The following is a 25,443-nucleotide window of genomic DNA, read 5'->3' on the forward strand; positions in this document are numbered from 1 at the left end:
TCTCCTGGTGTTGCAAAAGCTTTTAAGGAAATTATTTTATAAATGTGTATGTATGTATATTTTGATATATTTCTTTTGCCTTTTTTCATGCCTTCTTCTTAAAAATATCACACAGTCTGGTGACATTTTAAGTTTGAAGTAATCTTAGAGAACAATTCTAACTTTTATTATTGGAAACCTTTTACAATGTCAATGTACTTACCAATGCTTTTATGTACTACACTCATATGATTTATGTAACGTCATAAAACATGGCGGCGTGGCAACTAAGAGGGCAGAAAGTAATTATAGAACAGCATAGAGCAGTAGTTTCATGAAGAATAGGTGCTTAAAGGAAATCATCTAATTGAAAATTACGATGGAGTTAGAGAATGTCATGTTCAATATCCCGACAGAATGTGTATGTCTTCGCATTAAAATGACAAAATACGTATGTTATTAATAATGTAAATAACTGAAGAATTGGTAGGTGTGTAGTAGTTGTAGTGTGTGTGTTCGAACTTTGATCCAATCATAATAATATTAATAATATTACCCATATGGATAATATCATAATAATAATAATTACACATAATTAATATTAATAATATTACACACACACCACACACCTTATTAATAATAATACTAATAATACACACACACACACACACACACACACACACACCATACACCCAATTACACAACTAATACTGGACACCATACACCAATATTAATAATCTAGAGCATGAAGGAAGGATAATTAATAATAATAATAATAATTAATAATACACACACACATAATTAATAATAATAATAATACACACACACACACCTGATAATACACACACACTCCATATAATAATATATAATAATAATTATATTAATATAATAATATATTAATTATTAATAATTATTAATAATAATTATTATTAATAATTAATAATAATAATTATTAATATTAATTATTAATAATTATTAATTATTAATAATTATTAATAATATTACACTATTATTAATAATTAATAATAATAATAATAATTATTAATATTATATTATTATATTAATAATAATATATAATTAATAATATTAATTTATTAATAATATTATTAATTATTAATATTAATAATAATTATTATTAATATATATACACTATATAATTAATAATATATATTAATAATTTTATTATTAATAATTATTAATAATTATTACTAATAATAATAATATCTATTATTACATTAATAATATTAATATACCCATAATAATTATTATTACATATATACACACATAATTATAATATTAATTACATAATATAATAATAATATTATTTTATTAATATAATTAATATTAATAATATTAATTAATATTATTAATATTAATAATATTATTATTATTATTATTATATATATATATTAATTATATTAATAATAATACTATAATATTATATTCATTATTAATAATAATATTACACCATATTAATATTATTAATATTAATAATATTCATTAATAATATAATAATATCTATATAATATATATATTAATTATATATTAATAATATTAATATTATTAATTATTACATATTAATTACACATATTAATACACACATACCACATACACACACACATAATTATAATAATACACTATTATATTACTAATACACATAAATATTAATACACACACACACACACACACACACACACACACACATACACACACACACACACAATTACACATACATACACATACTATTAATAATAATATACCATATTACACATTACATACATAATTTATTATATAATAATATTAATTATAATAATATTAATTATTAATATAATAATAATACACACACTATATTATTACACATATATAATAATTAATAATATATATTATTATTATTAATATACATATTATTATACACACACATATACCTATATAATATATATACATATACATGACATATATATATATATATATATAATAATACATATATTATATTATTAATAATATTATATACTATATACACAACACACACACACACACACCACACACACACACACACACACACACACACACACACCACACACACACACACACACACCACACACACACACACACCACACACACACACACACACACACACACACACACACACACACACACACACACACACACACACACACACACACACACACAGGTGTTGTGTGGAGACTCACTGCAGTGCATATTCACACACATCACCAGGAGCTGTGTGTGACTCTAGGCTGTTCAGGACAGATTTCTGTTGAAGATGGTGTGACCTTAATGCAAATACACACATTCAAAATACTGAACATGACAGTTGAGAGAATCAGCTGTTCTTACCTGGGGTCAGTAATTCTTACCTGGAGTCAGTAATTCTTACCTGGGGTCAGTGGTTATTACCTGTGGTTAGCACTCTGGACTTGTAAGCTGTTCTTACCTGGGGTGGGTCAGCTGTTCTTATCTGGGGTCAGTAATTCACACCTGTGGTTAGTGGGTGTTTCAGGACTTCATCATCAGATGACCTGACTGAGGTTGGTGAGGCCCCAGCCTGTGCCCATCACATGTGTTGGATCTGTTAGTGTACACAGTGACCAGTGACCATACTGCGCTGTGTCCAGGTGACCAGTGTCCATACTGCACTTTGTCCAGGTGACCAGTGTCCATGGGCGCTGTGTCCAGGTGAGCAGTGTCCATACTGCGCTGTGTCCAGGTGAGCAGTGTCCATACTGCACTGTGTCCAGGTGAGCAGTGACCAGTGTCCATACTGCGCTGTGTCCAGGTGAGCAGTGTCCATACTGCACTGTGTCCAGGTGAGCAGTGTCCATTCTGCGCTGTGTCCAGGTGAGCAGTGTCCATACTGCGCTGTGTCCAGGTGACCAATGACCAGTGTCCATACTGCACTGTGTCCAGGTGAGCAGTGACCAGTGTCCATACTGCACTGTGTCCAGGTGACCAGTGTCCATACTGCGCTGTGTCCAGGTGAGCAGTGACCATACTGCACTGTGTCCAGGTGACCAGTGACCAGTGTCCATACTGCACTGTGTCCAGGTGAGCAGTGTCCATACTGCGCTGTGTCCAGGTGAGCAGTGTCCATACTGCGCTGTGTCCAGGTAGCGCTGCCCTTCCTCACCCTCGTCTCTCCCCTCCTGACCCCCAGCTTCCTCTGTGTGTGTCCAGCTGGATGACCTTTGACCTGCAGGCTCCTGTGATGACCAGCATGCTGTGGGCCCTGCAGAGGGACTGGACAGTCAAAACTCTGCAGCTGACCTCTACAGACTCACACCTGGTCCCTCGTCGCTGCATCATATGCAAATAAAATGAGCCACATACACACTGATACAGCAGCCAGACTGAATGAATATTATTCTAAAATGGTTGTGGTGTGATTAAAAACCAGAAACAGTGTATGTTGTAACAGTCTGATAAACCATGTGCAATGTATACTTTAGCACTGTGTGTTCAGGCTTGTAAATGACTAAACTCCACAGATAATATGTATTCACTGATAGACAGCAGAACATGCAAAACAGCTTCACTCTTCATATGAGGTTTAGTAGAATATGCATTCACATACACTTCAGGTGGATTGAGATCATTGTGTAAACAGCAGAGGAAAAGCATATTTTACTTGTTTGAATCTGTTGAAACATTCAGAGAAGTAAAAGTAGAAAGTACTGCCAACACGGGTGATTTCACAAATTAGCTGATCTACCTGGCTTAAGAGTTGTGCTAATTAGAATCAGCTGATTAAGTGAATGGTTTGAACAAACATGTGAAGCCGGACTTTTACACCTCAAACATTATAAATAGAAAGTACACCCATAATCAACCAAGAAGTTACCCATAATCCCTAATTGCTGCAGTGTAAAAATAGAACTTGCCTTTTTGTTTTGCCAAATACATTCACACATTCTGGTATTTTGAATCTAAATCTGAAAAAAAGGAAATGCTGTGAGACCGACCAATCTTCCTGCTCCTCTAGATCAGTGTTTCTCAAAGTGTGGTCCGGGGACCACTAGTGGTCCGCAAGCTATCCCAAGTGGTCCGCAAGCAGACGTGGTAAAATATAATATAGATGAGTTGTTTGCAATATTGAACCAACTTGTATGTAAATTCAAACAGTTCTGCAACTGTATGCTACGCCAGTTTAAATCATATGAATCCTCTGACACAATAAGCAAGGTGAGGCCTATTGTGTAATATACTGTTGAAGTACGTCTACTCTTCTTTTTTTTTGGTTTTTTTTCATTGGTTAAGTGCTCCTTGGTCTGAAAAGGTTTGAGAAACACTGCTCTAGATCCCGCCCTCTAACTCTCGTTTCCTGAATGAGGAAGTGAAACTCAGGCACAGACTGCTGCTCTGCTCAACATTACTCCTGTAGAACTCGTCAGGCATGCGGACTTTTCTGGGGGAAATATCAAGGAAGAGTTACATTGCTTCTGTTCAAAACCTTACAGACGTTTGGATAAGTTTGCAGATTGACAACTAAAACACAAACGGGACTCAGAGACTCAGTAGATTGATCAAACCTGTGAAAGTGAAAGTACAGATTGTCAACCAGTCATAACCAGAGGGAAACTTTTACTTGGATTGCATTTATTCTTTGAAAATGGCCTCTAAACTAGAAGAGGAGATATCTTGTCCTGTGTGCACGGAGATCTTCAAGGATCCTGTCATCCTGACCTGTAGTCACAGTGTGTGTAGAGTCTGTCTGCAGCAGTTCTGGGACACCAAAGGATCCAGAGAATGTCCGGTCTGCAGGAATACATCGCTGAAAGATTCTCCCCTCCCAAATCTGACTTTAAAGAACCTCTGTGAGGTTTACTTACAAGAGAGAGATCATACGGACGCACTCTGCAAAGAGCACAAAAGAAAACTGGAGCTCTTCTGCCAAGACGACAAACAGCTTGTGTGCCTGGTGTGTCTGTGCTCAAAATTACACAAACATCACAACTTCAGTCCTACTGTGGAAGCTGCCTGTGAGATGAAGGTAAGGCCTTTTGTATCAGTATAGCAGCACCTCCTTGCTTGTCCTTCTATAGAGAAGATACTGCTGCTCACTATAACTGTACACATACAAATTACACTTTACTGTTGAGCCCTAATGAAGCACTCACAGTTTTAACATTATGGGATGTGTGCACCTCAAGCCCATACTGTACATAGAAAAGTACATGTTTGTTATGCGTCTCACAGTATCCTTACAAACATGTGTGCACATACAGTATGTGATTAATAACATGCGGTTGTTGAGTTTGATAATGGAGTGAGTTTGCTAAAGTGATCCGTTCATTTCAGGAGGAGCTCAAGAACAAGCTGCAGCCTCTACAGGAGAAGCTGGAGGAGTTTGAGGAAGCTAAAGTGACCTGTGATGAAACAGCTGAGTATATTAAGGTCAGTGTTCTAGTGTCATATGAGTTCACTGTTTGTACACATCCAAGGATGCTTCTGGCAGTCATTTCATAATGCCATGACCTGGAGACCATATTGTCAGGTGACATATTGCTGGTGAATCATCAGGTGCTTTGTTTCCTACCTATCTGCCACCTCCCCCAATCATATTTAAGTCATATTAATCAATGATATTTTCTGTATTTTATCAATGTGTGAAACTTCACTCATGTAGCTGATGTAATTTGATTCAGACTCAAGCCCAGAACACAGAAAAGCAGATCAAGGAGGAGTTTGAGAAGCTTCACCAGTTTCTACGAGATGAAGAGGCAGCCAGGATAGCTGCACTGAGGGAGGAAGAGGAGCAGAAGAGTCAGATGATGAAGGAGAAGATTGAGAAGATGAGCAGAGAGATCTCATCTCTTTCAGACACAATCAGAGCCATAGAAGAGGAGATGGGAGCTGATGACATCACATTCCTGCAGGTAGGAACCATCCACTGTCTGTAAGGGTGTCTAACTCTAAGTCCAGTGATAATTTAACAATAGCACATCTGGCTGTAAGGGTGTTAGATTTACAACTCTAAGTCCAGTGATAATCTAACAATAGCACATCTGGCTGTTTTGTTGAGGTGTCCTGCCAGTGCCACCCACCCCCATTCGGCCATGTTTGCCTCAATAATCTGTTATGTGCTGATGATATGGTGTGAGGCAATGTTCTCATTTGAGGGGATTCTAGACAGGAGAGCAGGAACACTATACGGGTAAGTGGAAAAAACAACATGGTCTGAATGAACAGAATGAGAAAGAGAGAGATAGAAAGAGAGAGAGAGAGAGAGAGGAAGAGAGAGTGAGAGAACAGTGACACCTTCACTTGAATGACCTTGCAGCTATGGGAGTACCTGCAACCATAAAGGGGGCTTCACGGCATGCACTTCACTCGCCACTAGGTTGCTCAGCACAGCGGCTGACCAGTTCTTGCGCACGCAAGCCATTGAAAATAATATGTTCCATAGTGCAGCGCTGCCGTTTGCACGTGCAATGTGAATCCCGCTTGAAGAGTACACAGATAAGTACAGATAAGTAAGATGAGGCCGCCAGGATGGAGTGCTCTAAGGAGGAACCAATGAGAGAGAGAGACAACGAAAGAAAGAGCGAGAGAACAAGAAAGAACGAGTGAGAGACAGATTCTCACAGCACATAACAGGGACACATTCAACCTAACACCCTAATGTGTTACCACAAGGCCATGTTGTAACATTTAATCCCATGAGCACATTTAAGGATGCTATGGCAGAAGGTGCACTAATTCTACTGCAGTGTAGCTGGTGATATCAGGCTGCTGTAGTTCTCCATGAGCACATTTAAGGATGCTATGGCAGAAGGTGCACCAATTCTACTGCAGTGTAGCTGGTGATATCAGGCTGCTGTATCTTCCCCTGATGGGTGTTCTGTGATTGGTGGCTGTACTGTTGAGGTCTGATAGCTTGGGGGTGGTGAGGCCAGTTATTTTTGCAATGTGGGTTGGCTGCAGTTAGCATACTGAAGCAGCAGGGGGAGCAGTAGAGGAGAATGGGTTGGATATGCTCTGGTACAGCAGTAGCAGGTGAGGGGGGGGCAACAGAAAGGGCTTTGAGTTTGAGACGGAAGAGAGTCACTGTGGGCAGTGTTTATGGATGTCAGTGAGGAGTTGATCAAAACTCAGTTTATTGTCCAGGGTGAGGTGTCTGGGGTATTTGAAACACCATTTCAACAGATTCGAATGCAGGTGGGGTTGTGGGTGATGCAGATTGGTTATGAATGCAGGTGGGGTTGTGGGTGATGCAGATTGGTTATGAATGCAGGTGGGGTTGTGGGTGATGCAGATTGGTTATGAATGCAGATGGGGTTGTGGGTGATGCAGATTGGTTATGAATGCAGGTGGGGTTGTGGGTGATGCAGATTGGTTATGAATGCAGGTGGGGTTGTGGGTGATGCAGATTGGTTATGAATGCAGGTGGGGTTGTGGGTGATGTTATGGGCTGGTCTGTGTGTTCTGGGGGTGTTGATTAGGAGTTATGTGATTTGGTTGGAGTTGGACAAGTGAGAGCCTTGACACACATCCAAACCCCCTCATCATATGCGCACTGACCCTTCTTCACTACAGGTAGAGTGTGTTTGATACCACATCATTAGTTCATGCCATTGGCATGCATGCTACATGTAGCCATAATCAATAAAGGGATCATCAAGGAACAAGATAGATAGATCTGATCAACATTGGTGCAGTGCTATATAAAGACATACTACATGTGTGTGTGTGTGTGTGTGTGTGTCAAGTCAAGTCAAGTTTATTTATATAGCGCATTTCATACACAGAGGTCATTCAATGTGCTTTACATAAACAAAACCAAACAATAATAACAAATAAAAAGCATAGAAAGGCAATATAGTCAATAGTTAAAAGGTAAAGATTATAATAAAAAGAAAACATAAAACACAAGGTAAAATAATTTAAAAATAAAGGATAATTAGTAAGCAAAAAACAAAGGCAAAAGTAGTAAAAGATAAAGTAGAATAATTATCAAGGCAGATTCAGAATTTGTATCTCGGCACAGTTAGCAGAAAGCATCTGAGAACAGTTTGGTCTTAAGTCTAGATTTAAAACTGGCTACAGTTGGGGCCTTTTTGATGTCATCCGAAAGTTGATTCCACAGCTGAGCCGCATAGCAGCTAAAAGCTGCTTCACCATGTTTAGTTCTAACAGTAGGTTTTACTAGCAGGTTTTTCACCTGGGACCTGAGAGGACGAGGTGTGTACTGCTGAAGCATGTCTGACAGGTATTTAGGTCCTGCTCCATTTACTGATTTATAAACAAGCAATAGAGCTTTAAAGTCAGTTCTGTGACTTACTGGAAGCCAGTGCAAGGACTTAAGAATTGGAGTAATGTGGTCAGTTCTTTTAGTTTTTGTTAGAATCCTAGCTGCTGCATTTTGTATCATCTGAAGCTGTTTAATAGTCTTTTTTAGGAAGGCCTGTGAACAGTCCATTGCAGTAATCAACCCTGCTGGAGATAAATGCATGAATGAGTTTTTCTAAGTCATATTTTGACATCAACCCTCTGAGTCTGGCAATATTTTTGAGGTGATAAAAAGCTGATTTAGTTGTCGCTTTCATGTGGCTGTTGAAATTTAGATCACTGATACAATACACTGATCACCTCAATTAATACACCAAGATTTTTAACTGTATCCTTTGCCTTCAACCCTTTTGTGTCAAGGAGAGTGGCAACCCTAAGTCTTTCCTCCTTTTTACCAAATATAATTACTTCAGTTTTTTCTTTGTTCAGCTGAAGAACATTTTGAGACATCCAGGTGTTGATTTGTTCTATACACTGACACATAGATTCAAGAGGACCATAGTCGTTTGGTGACAGAGCTAAGTAAATTTGTGTGTCATCTGCATAGCTATGATATGAAATCAAGTTATTTTGGATGATTTGTCCAAGTGGGAGCATATAGAGGTTGAATAATAGTGGCCCTAAGATCGACCCCTGGGGAACACCACAGGTCAAGGATGTTGGTGTTGAGGTACAGTTTCCGATGGCAACAAAGAAGCTCCTTTCTTGTAGATATGATTTTAGCCAGCTGATAACTATGCATGTAAATCCAACCCAGTGTTCTAGTCTGTGTAGGCTAGTTCAATCCCTGACCAGTATAGGAAAAGTGGGTGGGGGAAGTGGTTGAGCACTGCTCTCCCATGCCCACATCCACGGCTGAAGAATCCTTGAGCAAGGCACCTAACCCCTCACTGCTCCCCGAGTGCCGCTTTTAGGCAAGGCAGCTCACTGTTCCATGTTATTGTGTTTCACCTCACTGTGTGTTCATTGTGTGCTTCACTAATTCACAGATGGGATAAATGCAGAGACCAAATTCCTTGTATACGCAAGTATACTTGGCCTATAAACATGATTTACATTTACATGACACCTTACATTATCCAAATTCTGTCTTTGGGTTGACCTTTAATAATTCTATGAAAGGTGCCATATCTAAGAACGACCACACACGTTTAAAATGGGCATTACATTCCAAAATCAAAACATTTAAGAGCATTACTCTGGCAGTCCAAAGGTTGCAATTCTATTAGCTTTGTGATTGGTAAATAGGTGGAGGGTGGTGCAGCAGCCCAAAGCACAAACTCAAAATATAAACAGTATTTGCAGGCTGCAAATGAAAGTTTGAAATGTACGTAAATATCCTGGCTGTACCATTGCTGTCAGTGAAGCCAGTATTTGAAAATAACATGTTTCTTTAATCTCTGATGTCATATCATGGTCATTTTGATTTAGTGCCTTTACAGCACGTTTAATTATGTATTAAATGCAAACTACCTATTGAAGCTATAATTTCCCCTCTGAAACTAGATGATGAACATGAAATGTAAACATGAATGTCAAGAAGCTTAATGTTAATTTTGTCAAACACAAATGTTAAAATGTTGTACACTTTGATGAACATTAACTGAAAGAGGTAGCAAGTTACATTTAAAGCAACTTACATTATGTCAATTTAATATGACATTTTCCCTGGAGCAACTTGGGGTTAGGTGCCTTGCTCAAGGGCAGAACAGCGGAGGCCAAGAAGTGAACTACATGCAACTATGCTAGCCCATCTCCTTAGCCACTACGCTCCCCCCCCCCCCCCTCCCTCATGGTATTGAGACAAATTTAGAAAACACATAAAAACTGTATATGTATATGTGTGTGTGTCTGCGTGTCAGTGAGTGCTAGTGTATGTGATGACACCCCCATTATTCCAGTAACACCCTCCTCTCCTGTGAGTACACTCCTGTACAGCTGTGATCCCTTCATACTGATGACTAAAGAACATTTCACTGTTACTACTTCTCCTGCCATTACACCTGGTAACACCCAGTAGCGTGCAGTGACCATACATTTTGGTAGGGCAGAAAGCTTGTCTGACTTTTTTTTTTTTTTTAAAAAGCTAAATGCAAAGTTTAAAAAAATGAGAATGAAAGAGTCAAAATGTTCCTAGGTTATGATGATTTACCTGAAATGCATTTGATCAGAAAAGAGATCAATGGGATGATGACAAAACCAATTTAATATCAAGATTTACACAAGAGGTAGAATAGGCTGTTGTCCCAGTTACAGTGGCTAAGATTCAGACATCCGCGCAGCCAAGTAACCACTGGCTCATGGGTAACATAGTCAGTTTCAATGTCATATCTTGTGGACGTTTTCTTCATTTAAAGCACAATCACACTATGAAGTGTTCTGATGTTGTACTTTACCAGACAGCCTATATTAGTCTTTACCCATTGGCAACTCTGATTAAAGCCCCCCTTAGTAGGATGATTTCCCCCCTCTGCTGGAGAAGTTGTGCATTATGCTTTTTCAAACTGTGGAAAAAAAGTAACAATAAAGCACAAGGATTTGTTTACAAGCTAGCGAAACTGATAGCATAAGTTCGGCAGAACAATGTGGATGTTACAAGGTAAGAAACACGATTTAAAACAAGTTCTTAACGGGACGGTAGTCAGATGTCCCAATGTTGCAATTTTGGTTTTCCGCCTGGGACGCTAGGGGAAGCGGGGAAAGTCACCATTTTTTACCAGAACAGGTCATTTAACCATCCAAATGATTTCTAAACGGCTTTGTTAAGTTGAAATAGTTGCCAAGTTCCACAACTACTAAAGTATAGTTGGACTTTCCCATAGAGTTTCACTTTCAAATATATTTTTTTGATAATACATCAGGCTGCAATAAGGCGATAGGCGGTGTTAACCTGTAAATAAGTCTGTTTCCTCTGCCAGTGCTATTCTACGGTGGCGCATTGCATTCACATCACAAAAAAAAAAAAATCAGGTAATCTTATGACATATTATCTCATAATTACGAGATAATTATCTCATAATAACGAGATAATTATCTCGTAATTACGAGATAATTATGATGACACATTTCCAATTCTGCCCCCACTTGTGTGTGGCAATGACATGGTCTAGCTAGCTACATTAGAGAAGATAGACCTATCAGCTTCCCAAGAGAAAGTCTGAAGCTGAAGTTCCTTTCAAACCTTTACTTAGGATTCACTAAGCAGACCAACAGAGTATATCTCAGTTGATTCCTTCAATGTTTTGTTTAAGAGCAATCATGTTGACTAGAATTTCAAGTTACAGAAACTAATGTGTCAGCTTATGGCTAATGTATATGAGAAATCCCATAGATCATGCTAACGGTTAGCATAATCGATAAAAGTAAATATTTAGAGCCAACTTCAGTCCATTTACAAAAGGGTAACATAAGACGAATTCTTTGTTTACAACTGACTATTTTCTCTCAATATAATACGTGTAGGAAAAATGTGACTGTTTAACTCATCAATGCCACTTGAACAAGTAGCCTAGCTGCACAAAATAAACAATAGGCATGCGTGTGACAACGTGGATACGCCCTATGCGTAGTAGGCCTAGTACCTCCTGTCAACGTGCACATTGTATTGCCTTTGGCCGTTGTTGGCGATTTGACAGGCTTATTTTTCATGCCACTTAAAGACATGTTAATCTCTCAAAGTAAGAAAGTCATTCAAAGCAGGAAATCAGTAGGAAATATGTGCTTGTTTTTATTGAAAGGCTGTTTAGATCCTCAGCACTGATCCTATCCTTATCTCATATCAGATAGTTATCTCGTAATTATGAGAGAGCCTGATTTTTTTTGTGTGTGATGTGAATGCAATGCGCCACCGTACTATTCACCTTCAAGTAAAACAAACAAACAAAACTACTTCTCAACTATGCTCTCTTATTTTTGTGTTGTTTCCCCTTTCCTGTGCACTTCCTAAAGCAGAACATACAAGATTTAATGGTGACAACAACAACAGTGAGTATGGCGGTTGTAAGCAACGCGATCACATCAAGGCTGTGGTACTGGACCCAGTTCAGCTCGTGGGCAGTGGATCGCAAGTGGTCCGCTCCTTTGTGTCTCATTACAAACTCGGTCCAGAAGACGGCCAGGTCAAGAGGTTCAATCGGACGGTCCTTGTGCACAGCTGACAGCTTCATCATATTTGCCTTGTAACTAGAGAATTCAGGGAAATAGTGCTTTTTATACAATGTCATATCATATCAATCCATCAAACGGAGAATTAAGAGGCTTCAGTAAATGGCAATTTACAATCAAACGCATCATACTGTACCTCTTGTCACCAATGACTTTGCTGAGTGCTTCCAACACTTTGGCTGTGGTCACATCAGCAATGGTCAAAGACTCCGCAACACCACGCGCAACCATGCGCTGGGCGTTGTCACCCTGGTCCCCAAACAGTGGGATCGTCACCATGGGAACACCGCTATATATACCCTCGTAGATGCCATGGGACCCTCCATGTGTGATGAAAGCCTTCACCTTCGGGTGACCTGAATTCACAGACACAAAATGGTTGCTCAACAAGCAAAATAGAATATGACACCATAGACTAACATTGTACGGGTCAAAATAACACATTGTTTTATTTATTTATTTCAACAGCAAAGCTTTTTTCAAACAGACAGAACTGCATTGCATAGAACAAACCTAAAAGGTCATTTTGAGGCAACCACTTCATGAGTTTGACATTCTTGGGGGCATTCTCAGGCACGGGTCCAGTGTACCTCCACAAAACCTGGAAGGAAGACGACAGAACTCAAACCATCTAAAGACACAAACGCCCTCTTTAGGGAACAGTTTGTGCTGTTTGATTGTCATACAGCACATCTCTATTCTTATAAATAACATTGTGACACAAATGAACACCAAAGACATTTACTGTCATTAGTGGGGACAGAATATCTTCAACAAACTTGTGTTCTGGATAAATAAAAAAATGTTCAAGTTACAGCATGTTTAGAACTGTGCGTTTACAAATAACTATGTGTTCCCCATGTGTGACCTGCGTGTGTCAAACTTGTGTTCTGGATAAATTAAAAAATGTTCAAGTTGCAGCATGTTTAGAACTGTGCGTTTACAAATAACTATGTGTTCCCCATGTGTGACCTGCGTGTGTCAAACTTGTGTTCTGGATAAATTATTTATCATGTGTTCCCCATGTGTGACCTGCGTGTGTCTGCATTGTGAGCCGAGTTTCAGTGAATGTCTTTCCTTTTGTTGCATTCCTGATGTATGTACCCTTCAGGCGCGCCTGCAGGTGTACGTCCATACGCACTGTGCGTACCATCAGGCTACTCAACAGCAAGAGGAAATTTCCCTTGTGTGTGCATTCACACCAAATTGGCCCACCATACCTTCCCAACTATGGACCGTATCCCATTAGCTGCATGCCATCAGGCTGCAATTTACAATTTTCTATTACATCAAGTTAGTGAAAACGTTGTCAAAATTAACGCGCACACATTTTGTTTGAGCAGGAGAGAGAGAATCCGCACGCAGGCATGCAACTAGGCAACTTGTTGTTTTCTTTTACTCGGCTATATATATATATGTTATCAGCACACAATGTTGAGCTCCATCATGGATATCACAAGTTTAAACAACGAAAACAGAAAGGATGGATGCAGCAAAGCTAGAGGAGTTATTCCAGATGGGCAAGAACAGGCAATTGCTTGTCAGAACGTTAGACTGCATTAGACAGCTGTTTAAAGTCAGACGTCACGGTAAGCTAGAACAAAACTAAAGGTAACTTTAGCCTGTATAGGGCTTTATCAAGTTGTCCAAACGAATAGGTCATTGTATACGTTGTTGTATTATTACATGTGAATGTTGCTGTGCTATGTAGGCTACTATTTTGCTGACCAATGCACGGACCTAAAACCGGGAAACGGACAAATATTGTCCACGCGTAATTATTTTTTTTTGTGATGGGTGTGCGTACCATACCATTAATTCCTGCAGGCGCCCCTGGTACCCTTTATCCCATCCTGTGCCAACCTACAGCCAGTCGGTGTCAGCGTGTGTTTGAATGTTTGTGTACGTCAATAAACACAAACTACAGTACATTAAAGCTAGCAGACTAGGTGAACCCAAAACAATGATCAAAAGTAAATCTGCTAAATGCCCCTCACCCTCTGTGGAATCTGCCGGAATGCCTCGAAGAACACTCGGGCCTTCTCTTCTGGCATCTGGGACACCATTGAGCCCAGGGTGAAGATCACAAAGCCGTGCTCTCCAGATCCATTCACAAACTCCTCCACCTCCTGAGAGGAAAACACAACACAGATACTGTTCACAAAACCCAGATCCATTCACAAACTCACAAACCCCACAAATTCCTCCACCTCCTGAAATTAAAACACAATACATATACTCTTCTCCAGACCCATTCACAATGTTCTGCACCTCCTGAAATGAAAACACAACACAGATATTTTTCACGAGCCACAGGTTGCATTGGGGAATAGACTGACCCGTTTACCAACAATTCCACACAATGTCCTAGATATAGCACAACATGCATTGACAAGATATGCACATTTAACACTACAATACATTAAGAAAGGAGGCCCTCTTGGACATTTGATAATGCACATATCTAATACTGTACTGCGAGTCAAACATACCAGCCCAAAAGAAAAATATTTCTCTGCAACGTGTAGGGTTGTGCTGGATTATACAACGGCATTGAGCGTGATTCAGCCAATCATAATCAAGGATCGGAAGTGTCTGTTTTAGAACTTTTGTTTGGCTCTATGGTTAAAAACCACTTGTCAAAGGCAAGGCTGAGCATTTCTCTTGGCACTGTTAATCCCTCTATTTAGACCATGTTGGACATCAGTGGATACTCAATGTTAAAGTCCCTCATGACCTAACAGCTCCCTGTAGGTGAGCTCTTTCTCCAGATAACAATTCAACAACTCGTCAAGGGCGTACACAAACATACACAAAAACACGCATGCTCATTAATGAAGGAAGCTTTATTACTCAAGTCCATGAATACACACATAAGACAAGACAGATAACATACACAGAATATATATAGACTTTCTTCAAAAAAATCCTGAAGACCCAGCTCTTCAGAGAACATCTCCACCCGTCTAGAACTGACACTTAACTGTTTAAAATCAGCACTCACTGATGCACTTATTCTTACTGTACTCTACCTTTTCTTAAAATTGTCCTATAATTGTTGAGAGAATTGCTGTATAGACTTAAACTGTTTACCATGTTGTTAGTCGCTTTGGTTAAAAATGGTGTTTTATGCCCCCAATGTCGTCTTCCAGGCAGCGCTGCCACTGCTGACTTAAAGGCACCTAATCCTAAACCTAATCCCAACCCAACCCTAACCTTAACCCATGCCTAACCCTAGTGACTTCCAGGCAGCGCTGCTTTGAAGACAACGTTGGGGGCATAAAATACCAAGAAACAAAATGTGTCAGCCAAATGTAATGTAATGTACTTAAAAAAAAAAAAAAAAAACAGTTCACATATTTCAGCCAGTACACCCTCTGGATGAGTAGCTCAAAATGGGATTTGAGAGTGCCATAATACCATTTACAGATCCCTCCAGACGTTGCATAAATGTAAACATTACATTTCTTAAAAGCGGTTTGAATGTGCTCACTCCTGCAGTGGCAAACATTTGACTGGGCCTCACCTCTATGGAAACTTTTAGGAGGATTCTCATGGCATCATTTTACGCAACTTGCAGATTCTGCATGCTGTTTTTGTAGATTGACTAAAGATGGGCATGCTGTTTTGTGTAGCTTTAAATTAAGCCACTTTTACTAAAACAGATGGGCCGTTGGCCTGAACATATAACAAGTAACTGCTAAAAGTAACTTGACAAGTAACTGCTAAAAACAGCACTCACCCACTTATTTTACTGTACTCTAATGTTTTTTTTTTAAAACAAAATTGTGAGAATTGAAACTTACTGTTTACCATGTTGTTATCTTTGGTTGGTCATAAAAATGTAATGTAATAATATGTAATATAACTTACAACGTTGTCTGTATACATATATTCATCATCCATTTGATCGGTTTTAAGATGACCAAGGTATTTAATATTTTTTACAGTCCTCAAAACTGTTGCCAAATACAGGAATACAGGAAAATTGAGGCATTCTTCCTGCTTGATTCTACATATTTACTGTGAACAGGTAGCCTGGGTTTTCCCATGCTACCTTACGCGCGTGATTTTATTCACGCTGCTAGGCAGCCTGGATTCTATGGACTTCGTTTTCACCTCAACGAAGGAACCAATCACAGAACGGAGGGAGGGCAGCAAGACGATGACGACACACCAAAGCCGGTATGAGCTACGTACAGACGCATTTGATAGACATTCGTAGTGCCCAACAAACGGCTCTGGGCATTCGTAAACCACGTTTCAAATACGAGAAAATGAATGCCTAGTTCATCTCAATGAGATGAGGTCTGACGTTAGCCAGGCTAGGCATTATAAATCATATTTTATGTGACCTGTACAAAATTCCTGTGGGAAATTAGTCCTCTGCATTTGATCCATCCGGTAGTGTACACACGTACATACACACAGTTGGAGCAGTGAACTCACCAGGAGCGCGCACACACACATACACACACGTACACACACACCTGGAGCAGTAGGCATCACTTCATCCGTCACCCGGGGTACATTTGGGGGTTAGGGGCCTTGCTCAAAGGCACCTCATGTGGCGATTCACTCTCCTCTCCCACATGAGATGGTGGTGGATTTCCGCAGGTCTAAGCCCACTCTGCTACCAGTCTCCATTAATGGGGTCAATGTGGAGGTGGTAAGCACCTACAAGTATCTGGGTCTCCACCTGGACAATAAACTGGACTGGTCAGCCAACACTGATGCACTCTACACGAAAGGACAGAGCAGGCTGTACTTCCTGAGGAGGCTGCGGCCCTTCAATGTGTGCAGCAAGCTCCTCAGGATGTTCTACCAGTCTGTTGTGGCCAGCGCCCTCTTCTATGCAGTGGTATGCTGGGGAGGAAGCACAAAGAAGAAGGATGCTGGGCGACTTGACAGGCTGGTAAGGAAGGCTGGCTCTGTAGTGGGAGCTGAACTGGAGTGCATCACTTCAATATCTGACAAAAGGACCCTGAACAAACTGATCAACATCTTGGACAATGAATGTCATCCACTCTACAGCACTATTAAAAAGCAAAAAAGGTTGATCAGCTGGAGACTTCGCTCACTGCCATGCACAACTGAAAGGCTGAGGAAGTCATTTGTCCCCAGGGCCATTGAACTGTTCAATGCCTCACTAATGGGAAGAGGAGAGATAGACTTCTCTGCTTAGTCTGTCTGCCTCTCCACCCTCTCCATATTTGACTGGCCACTACTGCTTTACTACTGTTTTACTAATGTCCACAGCCTAATGTTTTCACTACTGTTTTACTGCTACACTGTTTTTCATGCTATATTAGCACACATAATCAATGGCTGCGGTCAGGCTTCTGCTACAATACTGAATGAATGAATGGCTACAACCCTATTACCTCAACCTGTTCTTGCACTGACAGTTTTTTTTATATTACCTTGTCTACATTATACTTTACTCTCCTATTTGTCCATATTATTTATGCTGGTCTCTAGACCTTATTCTTGCACTGTTGGACTAATGTTGGACTACTTTTTGCACCTTTACCATGACACTCACTCTCTTGAGCACCTTGCCAGGCACACACAACTAAGGACTATGGTTGGACTACTGTTTGCACCTTTACCATGACACTCACTCTCTTGAGCACCTTGCCAGACACACACATAACTAAAGGACTATGGTTGGACTACTTTTTGCACCTTTACCATGACACTCACTCTCTTGAGCACCTTGCCAGGCACACACAACTAAGGACTATGGTTGGACTACTGTTTGCACCTTTACCATGACACTCACTCTCTTGAGCACCTTGCCAGGCACACATAACTAAAGGACTATGGTTGGACTACTTTTTGCACCTTTACCATGACACTCACTCTCTTGAGCACCTTGCCATGCACACATAACTAAAGGACTATGGTTGGACTACTGTTTGCACCTTCACCATGACACTCAGTCTCTTGAGCACCTTACCAGTCCTGGCCCTGTCACTACAAGCGTCTTATGCTTGATCACCCTCAAGCACATTGGACTTTTTAAATGTAATTTATATAGTACATTTAGTATTTAGTTTTGTTAGTTTTCTTATCTTTCTTACCTTCTACTGTCTTTATTGTACAGTGGAGTTTGGTTATATGTTTATACTTATACTTATGTGTCTTGACCTCACTCCACGGGTTACCACCTTAATTGGTTTCCACTATCTTCCACTCTGCTCACCACTCTCTCTACTCAGCCCTAACTAGCTCCACCTGTCCCTGCTCTGCTCTGCTCTAATTACTCTGCCAGCTGCGCTGCATTACCCACTAACCTCTCCAGTATTTAAAGCCCTGTCTTTCAGCTCTCCTTTGTCAGATCGTCTGCAAAGCTCACACCCGGAACCTGTTTGCTTTCGCTTCTGGCTCCGCGCTTGTTTTGTGACCCTGGACCTGCCTGAATCTTGGATACTCTTCTGCCCCAGAGAACCAGACCTGCTTTCTGCCGTAGCGACTCCTGACTACTCTTGATCCGGTAACTCTGACCAGCCTTCTGCCTTGCTACTACGAATTTGGATCTCCCCTTGAACTGTACTTCTGCCTTGTTTCATCCGCCCGTTGTGTCTGTGTTTCCCCCCAGGACTTCCGGACCACCCACCACCGTCGTCATAGGGCGCGCCGCTGCCACTGGGGGCACACAGACCAAGCGCGATGGGCCGGAATCCCGGTTATTCCCCAGTAACCCCTGGAGCCTTCACACTCCTCCCTACTTCCCTTTTTCCCTTAAGTTTAATAAACTTTCTGGTGAAAGCGCAATTGTGGTCCTCTGGCGTCTGTCTGAACCGTGACAGTACGATCTGACCATCATGGACTCAAGCGCACACTTCCCCGACATGGAAACCGGCGAACCTGAGCAACCCCACCGCCGTACAGCGCCTGGAACACACTGAGAGGGCTAGCCGCGCCGAGGTGGCGATATCACCTCCCTGCTTCAGGTGGCCACCAACAGCATCAGCAGTTCCAGCAGCAGTTCCAGCAGCAACAACAACTTCGCCATGATCATCCAACTCCTCACCAACCTTACCCCAGCCACTCCAGCCCACCGGCCCAGTTCCAGGCAGTCTGCCCCACCAGCCCTGCCCGAGTTACCTGCCCGGTCATTTGCAGCCCGCTGCTCCGGAACCCAAGATTGGAAACCCAGGCGGTTCAGCGGCGATTCTACCCAGGTCCGGCCATTCCTGACTAGCTGCCGACTTCAGTTCTCCTTGCAGTAAGGACCTTATGCCCGCGGGGGCCAAAGTTGGGTATGCCATCACTCACCTGGGCCGAGGCTTCGACTCTGGGGAACAGCAGAGTTCGAGCGTCAAACCCCGCATTTGCAACCTTCGCCCTGTTTGCTGAGGAGATGCTGAAGGTGTTTGACCTGGATTCACCAACGCCAAGAAGGCGTCTGGTGAACTGTTCAGTATGACCGACAAGGCAGGCGATACGGTCGCCCAGACCATTCCATCGACTTCGAACCCTGGCAAGGCGAAGTTCTTGGAACACACCATCGTTGGTGGGCCAGCGTTCTTCCATAGCTTGGCCGACTATATCAAGGGCGAGTTGGTCTCCCATGAACTGCCTTCCACTCTTGATGAAGCCATCGCACTGACTGTCGGATCGACAGAAGGATACAGACCCGTCGTCGTGAGAGAGCCAAAGGTCCACCAACTACCGGCGACCGGAGATCCGACTGGGCTCCTGTCGCCGACTGCCACTCACCCAAGTCAGCTTGACCAGTCTGAGCCCATGGAATTTGGTGAGCCTCTCTCTCCTCCTGCAGAAGCGCCAGCCGCTTCACCTCAAACCTCTGCCTCTATTGTGGAGGTGATGGACATTATTGGTAACCTGCCCTTTTAAAGGCGAAGCTCACCCGGGCATAGGGGAGTCGGTTGAGCTCAATGACCATCAGTCCTCCGACCGCCAAACCCCTGCTGCAGGTTCACCTCCGCCTCTGACTCAACTCACACCCTGGCTGCTCTGGTGGATTCTGGCGAAGCCAACATAATGGACATCAAGCTGGCGCCAACTGGGACTGGAGAACCACCGTTTGACACCTCCCTATTCCTGCCGGGCACTGGGCCGGACCTTGCCCTTCCCGGATCGGTCACTCATGTCACGGCCCGGTCTCCGATGGGTCTGTCCGGAAACTATCAGTTTCACCTGCTCCCTTCTCCAGGCCAACCCCTCATCCTGGGTTACCCATGGCTCCGCCCGGCACAACCCTCAGCTTCGACTGGGTGACCGGGGTGATCAGGGGAGTGGGGAGAGGACTGCCACCAGAACCTGCCTGCTTGCTGCCGCTTTTACCCCCTCGGCCAGTACCCACTAACTCCGCTCCTGACCTCTCCAATGTCCCAGAGAATGCTACCATGGTCTCAGAGAAGTGTTTAACAAAGCAAGAGCCACATCTCTGCCCCTCACCGACCCGTGCGACTGTGCCGCCGACCCTCCTCCCTGGAGCGGCCCTCCAAAGGGCCGTCTTTATTCGTTGTCTGCTCCTGAAGAAAGTCCATGGAGGACTACATCAACGACTCTCTGTCCGCTTGGGATTAATCCGATCCATCTTCATCTCCTGCTGGTGCTGGCTTCTTCTTTGTGGGGAAGAAGGGCCGGATCTCTTAAGCCCCTGCATCGACTACAGGGGACTCAGCGACATCACAGTGAAGAACGTTACCCTCTGCCTCTGCTCACCTCTGCCTTTGAGTTGCTCCAGGAGCCACCACTTTTTTACCAAGTTGGATCTCAGAAGCGCTTACCACCTAGTCCCGGATCGGGGGAGATGAATGGAAGCGCATTCAATACACCAACAGGCCACTTCTGAGGTATCTGGTTATGCCTTTTGGCCTCACCAATGCTCCTGCTGTGTTCAGGCTAGTGAATGATGATGTGCTGGGACATGTTAAAACAAGTTTGTCTTCGTTTACCTGGATGACATCTTAATCTACTCCAGAAACCTGTCTGAACACACCCCATGTCCAGCAAGTCCTTCCATCGTCTCCTGGAGAATTCCCTCTACGCCAAGGCAGAGAAATGTGAGTTTCCGTCAAGACAGTGGTCTTCCTACAATTTTTGCATAGTGGCAGAGAAGTATCCAGATGGATCCTGCCAAAATATCAGCAGTCACTTCATGGCCAGTTCGGAGAACAGAAAGAAGCTGCAACAGTTTCTGGGGTTTGCTAACTTCTATAGAAAGTTTATCGAACTACAGTACCATTGCTGCCCCTCTCACTGCTCTAACCAGCACCAAGCAACCCTTCACCTGGACCCCAGCAGCCGACAAAGCCTTCAAGTACCCTCAAGGTAAGGTTCACCTCGCTCCCATCCTCCAGATGCCTGATGTGGACCGGCAATTCATTGTGGAGGTGGGCACCTCGGGATGTGGGAGTTGGTGCTATGATTTCTCAGTGGGCTGCGGAGGATAGGAAGCTCCATCCCTGTGCCTTTTCTCCGTCGGTTGTCCCCTCTGAGTGCAATTCTGACATAGGAACCGAGCTGCTGGCTGTGAAGCTTGCCTTGGAGGTAAGCGTCACTGGCTGGAGGTCCCACCATTCCATTTCTCGTTTGGACCGATCATAAGAACTTGGAGTACATCCATGCGGCCAAGCGGTTGAACTCCAGGCAGTCGCTGGGCCCTGTTCTTCACCAGGTTTAATTTCACTCTGTCATACCGGCCTGGATCGCGCCAACACCAAGCCAGGCGCCCTCTCCCGTCAATTCCAGAAGGATGACACCCCCTCCAAGGATCCTGTGTCGATTCTGCCAAGTCCCTGCATCGTAGCAGCTCTGACCTGGGCTGTTGAGGAACAGGTGCTGGAAGCTCTCGTAACCAGCCAGGTCCCAAGCTTGCCCAGCTGACCGCCTTTTTGTCCCGAAAACCTGAGGTCCCAGGTCATTCAGTGGGGACATGACTCCCGCCTAGCTTGTCACCCTGGCTCCACCCGCCCACAACCTGCTGCCCAGAGGTTCTGGTGGCCCTCTCTGAAAGGGGATGTGGGGTGCGTCAAACCTGCCCCATCTGCAACCAGCACAAAGTCGTCCTGCCAGCCCCTGGCGGTTGCTGCAGCCTGCCTGTGCCCCAGGCGTCCCTGGTCTCATCGCCCTTGACTTTGTCGCGGGGCTGCCCCCCCCTTCAAGTGGCATGACCGTCATTCTCACCATAGTTGACCCGATTCAGCAAGATGGCACGCCGTTCCCCTCCCCAAGCTCCCAACCGCCAAGGGAGACCGCCCAGGTGGTCCTGGAACCGTCTTCGGATCCACGGACTGCCAAAGGATGTAGTTTCTGACCGTATTTTAATTCTCCTCCGCCTTTTGGAAGGAGTTCTGTCACCTGCTGGGAGCCACAGTCAGTCTGACTTCCGGATTCCATCCCAATCAATGGGCAGTCAGGCGGGCAAATCAGGAGCTTCGAAGGCACTGCGATGCATGACCTCCACGCCAACCCCACTCCTGGTGCAGCAATTGACATGGGTAGAAATGCACACAATTCTCTGACCTGCTCTGCCATCGGTATGTCCCCTTCAATGTGTTTATGGATACCAGCCTCCTCTATTTACCCAGCCAGGAAGGGAGGTTGCCCCCATCTGCACTTGCTTTTGCCCGTCGATGGCGGCGCACCTGGTCACAAGCCGAGCCACCTCCTCAGATCCGTTGCCAGCTACACTACGGGGCCAACCCGGAGAATTCCTGCTCCCACCTACCATGTTGGTCAAAGGGTGTGGTTGTCATCGAAGAACCTGCCACTCAGGGTGGAGTCATAAAAGCTGGCACCTGGGTTCCTTGGCCCATTCCTATCGTAGGTGATTAAGCCCAACTGCTGTCGGCTCCAACTGCCTAATTCCATGAGGGTGCACCCCACTTTCCATGTGTCTAAGATTAAGCCCATTCGCGAAGTCCGCTGGTCCCTGCTGCGCCTTGTCCTCCTCCTCCCACGGCTCGTCCCGATGGTGGTCTGGTTTTACACCGTCCACCCGCCTGCCCGGTCCAGGCGGAGGGTAGGGGCCTCCAGTACCTCATTGACTGGGAGGGCTATGGACCTGAGGAAAGGACCTGGGTGCCAGCTAGTCAGATTGTGGATAGGACTCTCATCACCGCCTTCCCTAGCGGCATCCTGATCAACCTACCAATCCGTGAGGGCCGCCCAGAGGGGTCCCTAACCGTCCTGCCCGCCCAGCTTCCCGTCCTGTGCCTGACCTGTCACCGGGACCTGTCCCATCTCCGACCACGACCCTCCGGCTTCCTCCGAGGGATGAGGGCGTTCACTCGGACCGTTCGGAGGAGTTCTAGCCCTCCGGCTCCCCCTCCTCCCGCCCGGTGTGGTGTTGCTCTTGGGACTTCTGGGGCCGTCATCCCTTGGGGGGTTCTGTCATGAGCCCTCTCACTCCACCGGTTACCACCTTAATTGGTTTCCACTATCTTCCACTCTGCTCACCACTCTCTCTACTCCAGCCTAACTAGCTCCACCTGTCCCTGCTCTGCTCTGCTCTAATTACTCTGCCAGCTGCGCTGCATTACCCACTAACCTCTCCCAGTATTTAAAGCCCTGTCTTTCAGCTCTCCTTTGTCAGATCGTCTGCAAAGCTCACGGAACCTGTTTGCTTTCAGCGCTTCTGGCTCCGCTTGTTTTGTGACCCTGGACCTGCCTGAATCTTGGATACTCTTCTGCCCCCAGAGAACCGGACCTGCTTTTCTGCCGTGCTGACTCTGACTACTCGCCGATCCCGGTAACTCTGACCAGCCTTCTGCCTTGCTACTCACAATTTGGATCTCCCCTTGAACTGTACTTCTGCCTTGTTTCATCAGCCCGTTGTGTCTGTGTTTCCCCCCCCAGGACTTCGGACCACCCACCACCCATGTTCGTCATAGGACGCGCCGCTGCCACTGGGGGGCACACAGAATAGCGCATTGGGCCGGAATCGGTTATTCCCAGTAACCCTAGAGCCTTCACTCCTCCCTACTTCCCTTTTCCCTTAAGTTTAATAAACTTTCTGGTGTGGCAATTGTGGTCCCTCTGGTGGTCTGTCTGAACCGTGATACTTATGTTTACCATTTCTGCTGTAATTGCATGTTGTGTGTGATGTCTGTATGCTACTGAGACCCTTGAATTTCCCCTTGGGGATCAATAAAGTATCTATCTATCTATCTATCTATATCTATCTATCGACTCTTACCCTTCAGGGGTCAAACCGACCAGTCTACAATCACAAGTCTGATTCCCTAACCCAGAGGTTCTCAACCTTTTCGGGGCTAAAGCACACCAAAGATCAAACCAAAACATCAATGCACACCGTCTTATGGTTACTGATTGTCACACACATTATTATCTAGGCTATCTAAGTATGTCACACACATTATTATCTAGGCAATAACAGGAGTTGATGGTTTCGAGTAATGCTCCACAAATGGTAAGACATTCGGCTTACGATGGTGTCGAAAACCTTGGCCCAGATCAGGTCCACATTCACCTTTGATCAGGGGTGTAGTTCCAATCGATAGATAGATGGACAGACAGACAGGCACTTTATCCATTAAGTCTGTTAAAAGGTTGCGCTATTTATCTCTGCTGTCTGTTCGATAGAGTTTGTCATTTTGTTTGCTCATACTCTCCCATGGGCCTATTCCCATGCCCATATGTTTCTCTATACAATGTGTTCATGAGCTGAGAGCTGAGCTCACAGTAATAGGCATATGCTCACATGATGTTGATCAAGCTTCTTAATCAAGAAGCTGTCATTTATTTATTTTAAAAAGCCCTCTAGCCGATTTCATGAGTACGAAATCAGTGTCAAACTATAACCTCCGTAATTTCCCCCATTCATTCTCGATAGCGACATAGTCTTAACGTAATTTCCCCATTCATTTCTCGTGTAATACTCTTTTTGTCCACTGGTGGTTTTGGCGCTGTTTCACATTTACCATCGAAAACGGAACTAGATGTACCGCAGAGCGGTACAAAATATGACCGCCGCCCAGTCCAGCACATTTT

At 43.6% G+C, this 25,443-nt stretch overlaps 2 protein-coding genes and 1 pseudogene across 4 annotated transcripts in view; 2 read left to right on the forward strand and 1 right to left on the reverse strand.

The window, feature by feature from the left end:
* Positions 1-25,443, forward strand: part of LOC125291590 — a 76,702-nt pseudogene that overhangs the window by 21,004 nt on the left and 30,255 nt on the right.
* Positions 4,337-5,912, forward strand: LOC125292351 (E3 ubiquitin-protein ligase TRIM35-like). The gene is made up of 3 exons (XM_048239584.1): positions 4,337-4,987; positions 5,296-5,391; positions 5,643-5,912. The coding sequence occupies exons 1-3, from the start codon at positions 4,607-4,609 to the stop codon at positions 5,895-5,897; spliced, it is 732 nt and encodes a 243-aa protein (XP_048095541.1). The 5' UTR covers positions 4,337-4,606; the 3' UTR covers positions 5,898-5,912.
* The window catches only part of LOC125292338 (UDP-glucuronosyltransferase 1-6-like), a 34,109-nt gene continuing 20,139 nt past the window's right edge, over positions 11,474-25,443 (reverse strand). For all 3 annotated transcript variants that reach the window (XM_048239570.1, XM_048239567.1, XM_048239568.1), the window contains 4 exons: positions 14,448-14,579; positions 12,964-13,051; positions 12,587-12,806; positions 11,474-12,468 (listed from right to left, as the gene is read on the reverse strand). In XM_048239570.1, coding sequence (XP_048095527.1) covers positions 12,183-12,468; positions 12,587-12,806; positions 12,964-13,051; positions 14,448-14,579 — 726 coding nt within the window. In that variant the 3' untranslated portion in view covers positions 11,474-12,182. The remainder of the gene's footprint in view (positions 12,469-12,586; positions 12,807-12,963; positions 13,052-14,447; positions 14,580-25,443) is intronic.

Source organism: Alosa alosa, chromosome 3 (assembly GCF_017589495.1).
Source record: "Alosa alosa isolate M-15738 ecotype Scorff River chromosome 3, AALO_Geno_1.1, whole genome shotgun sequence".
Lineage (NCBI taxonomy): Eukaryota > Metazoa > Chordata > Actinopteri > Clupeiformes > Clupeidae > Alosa > Alosa alosa.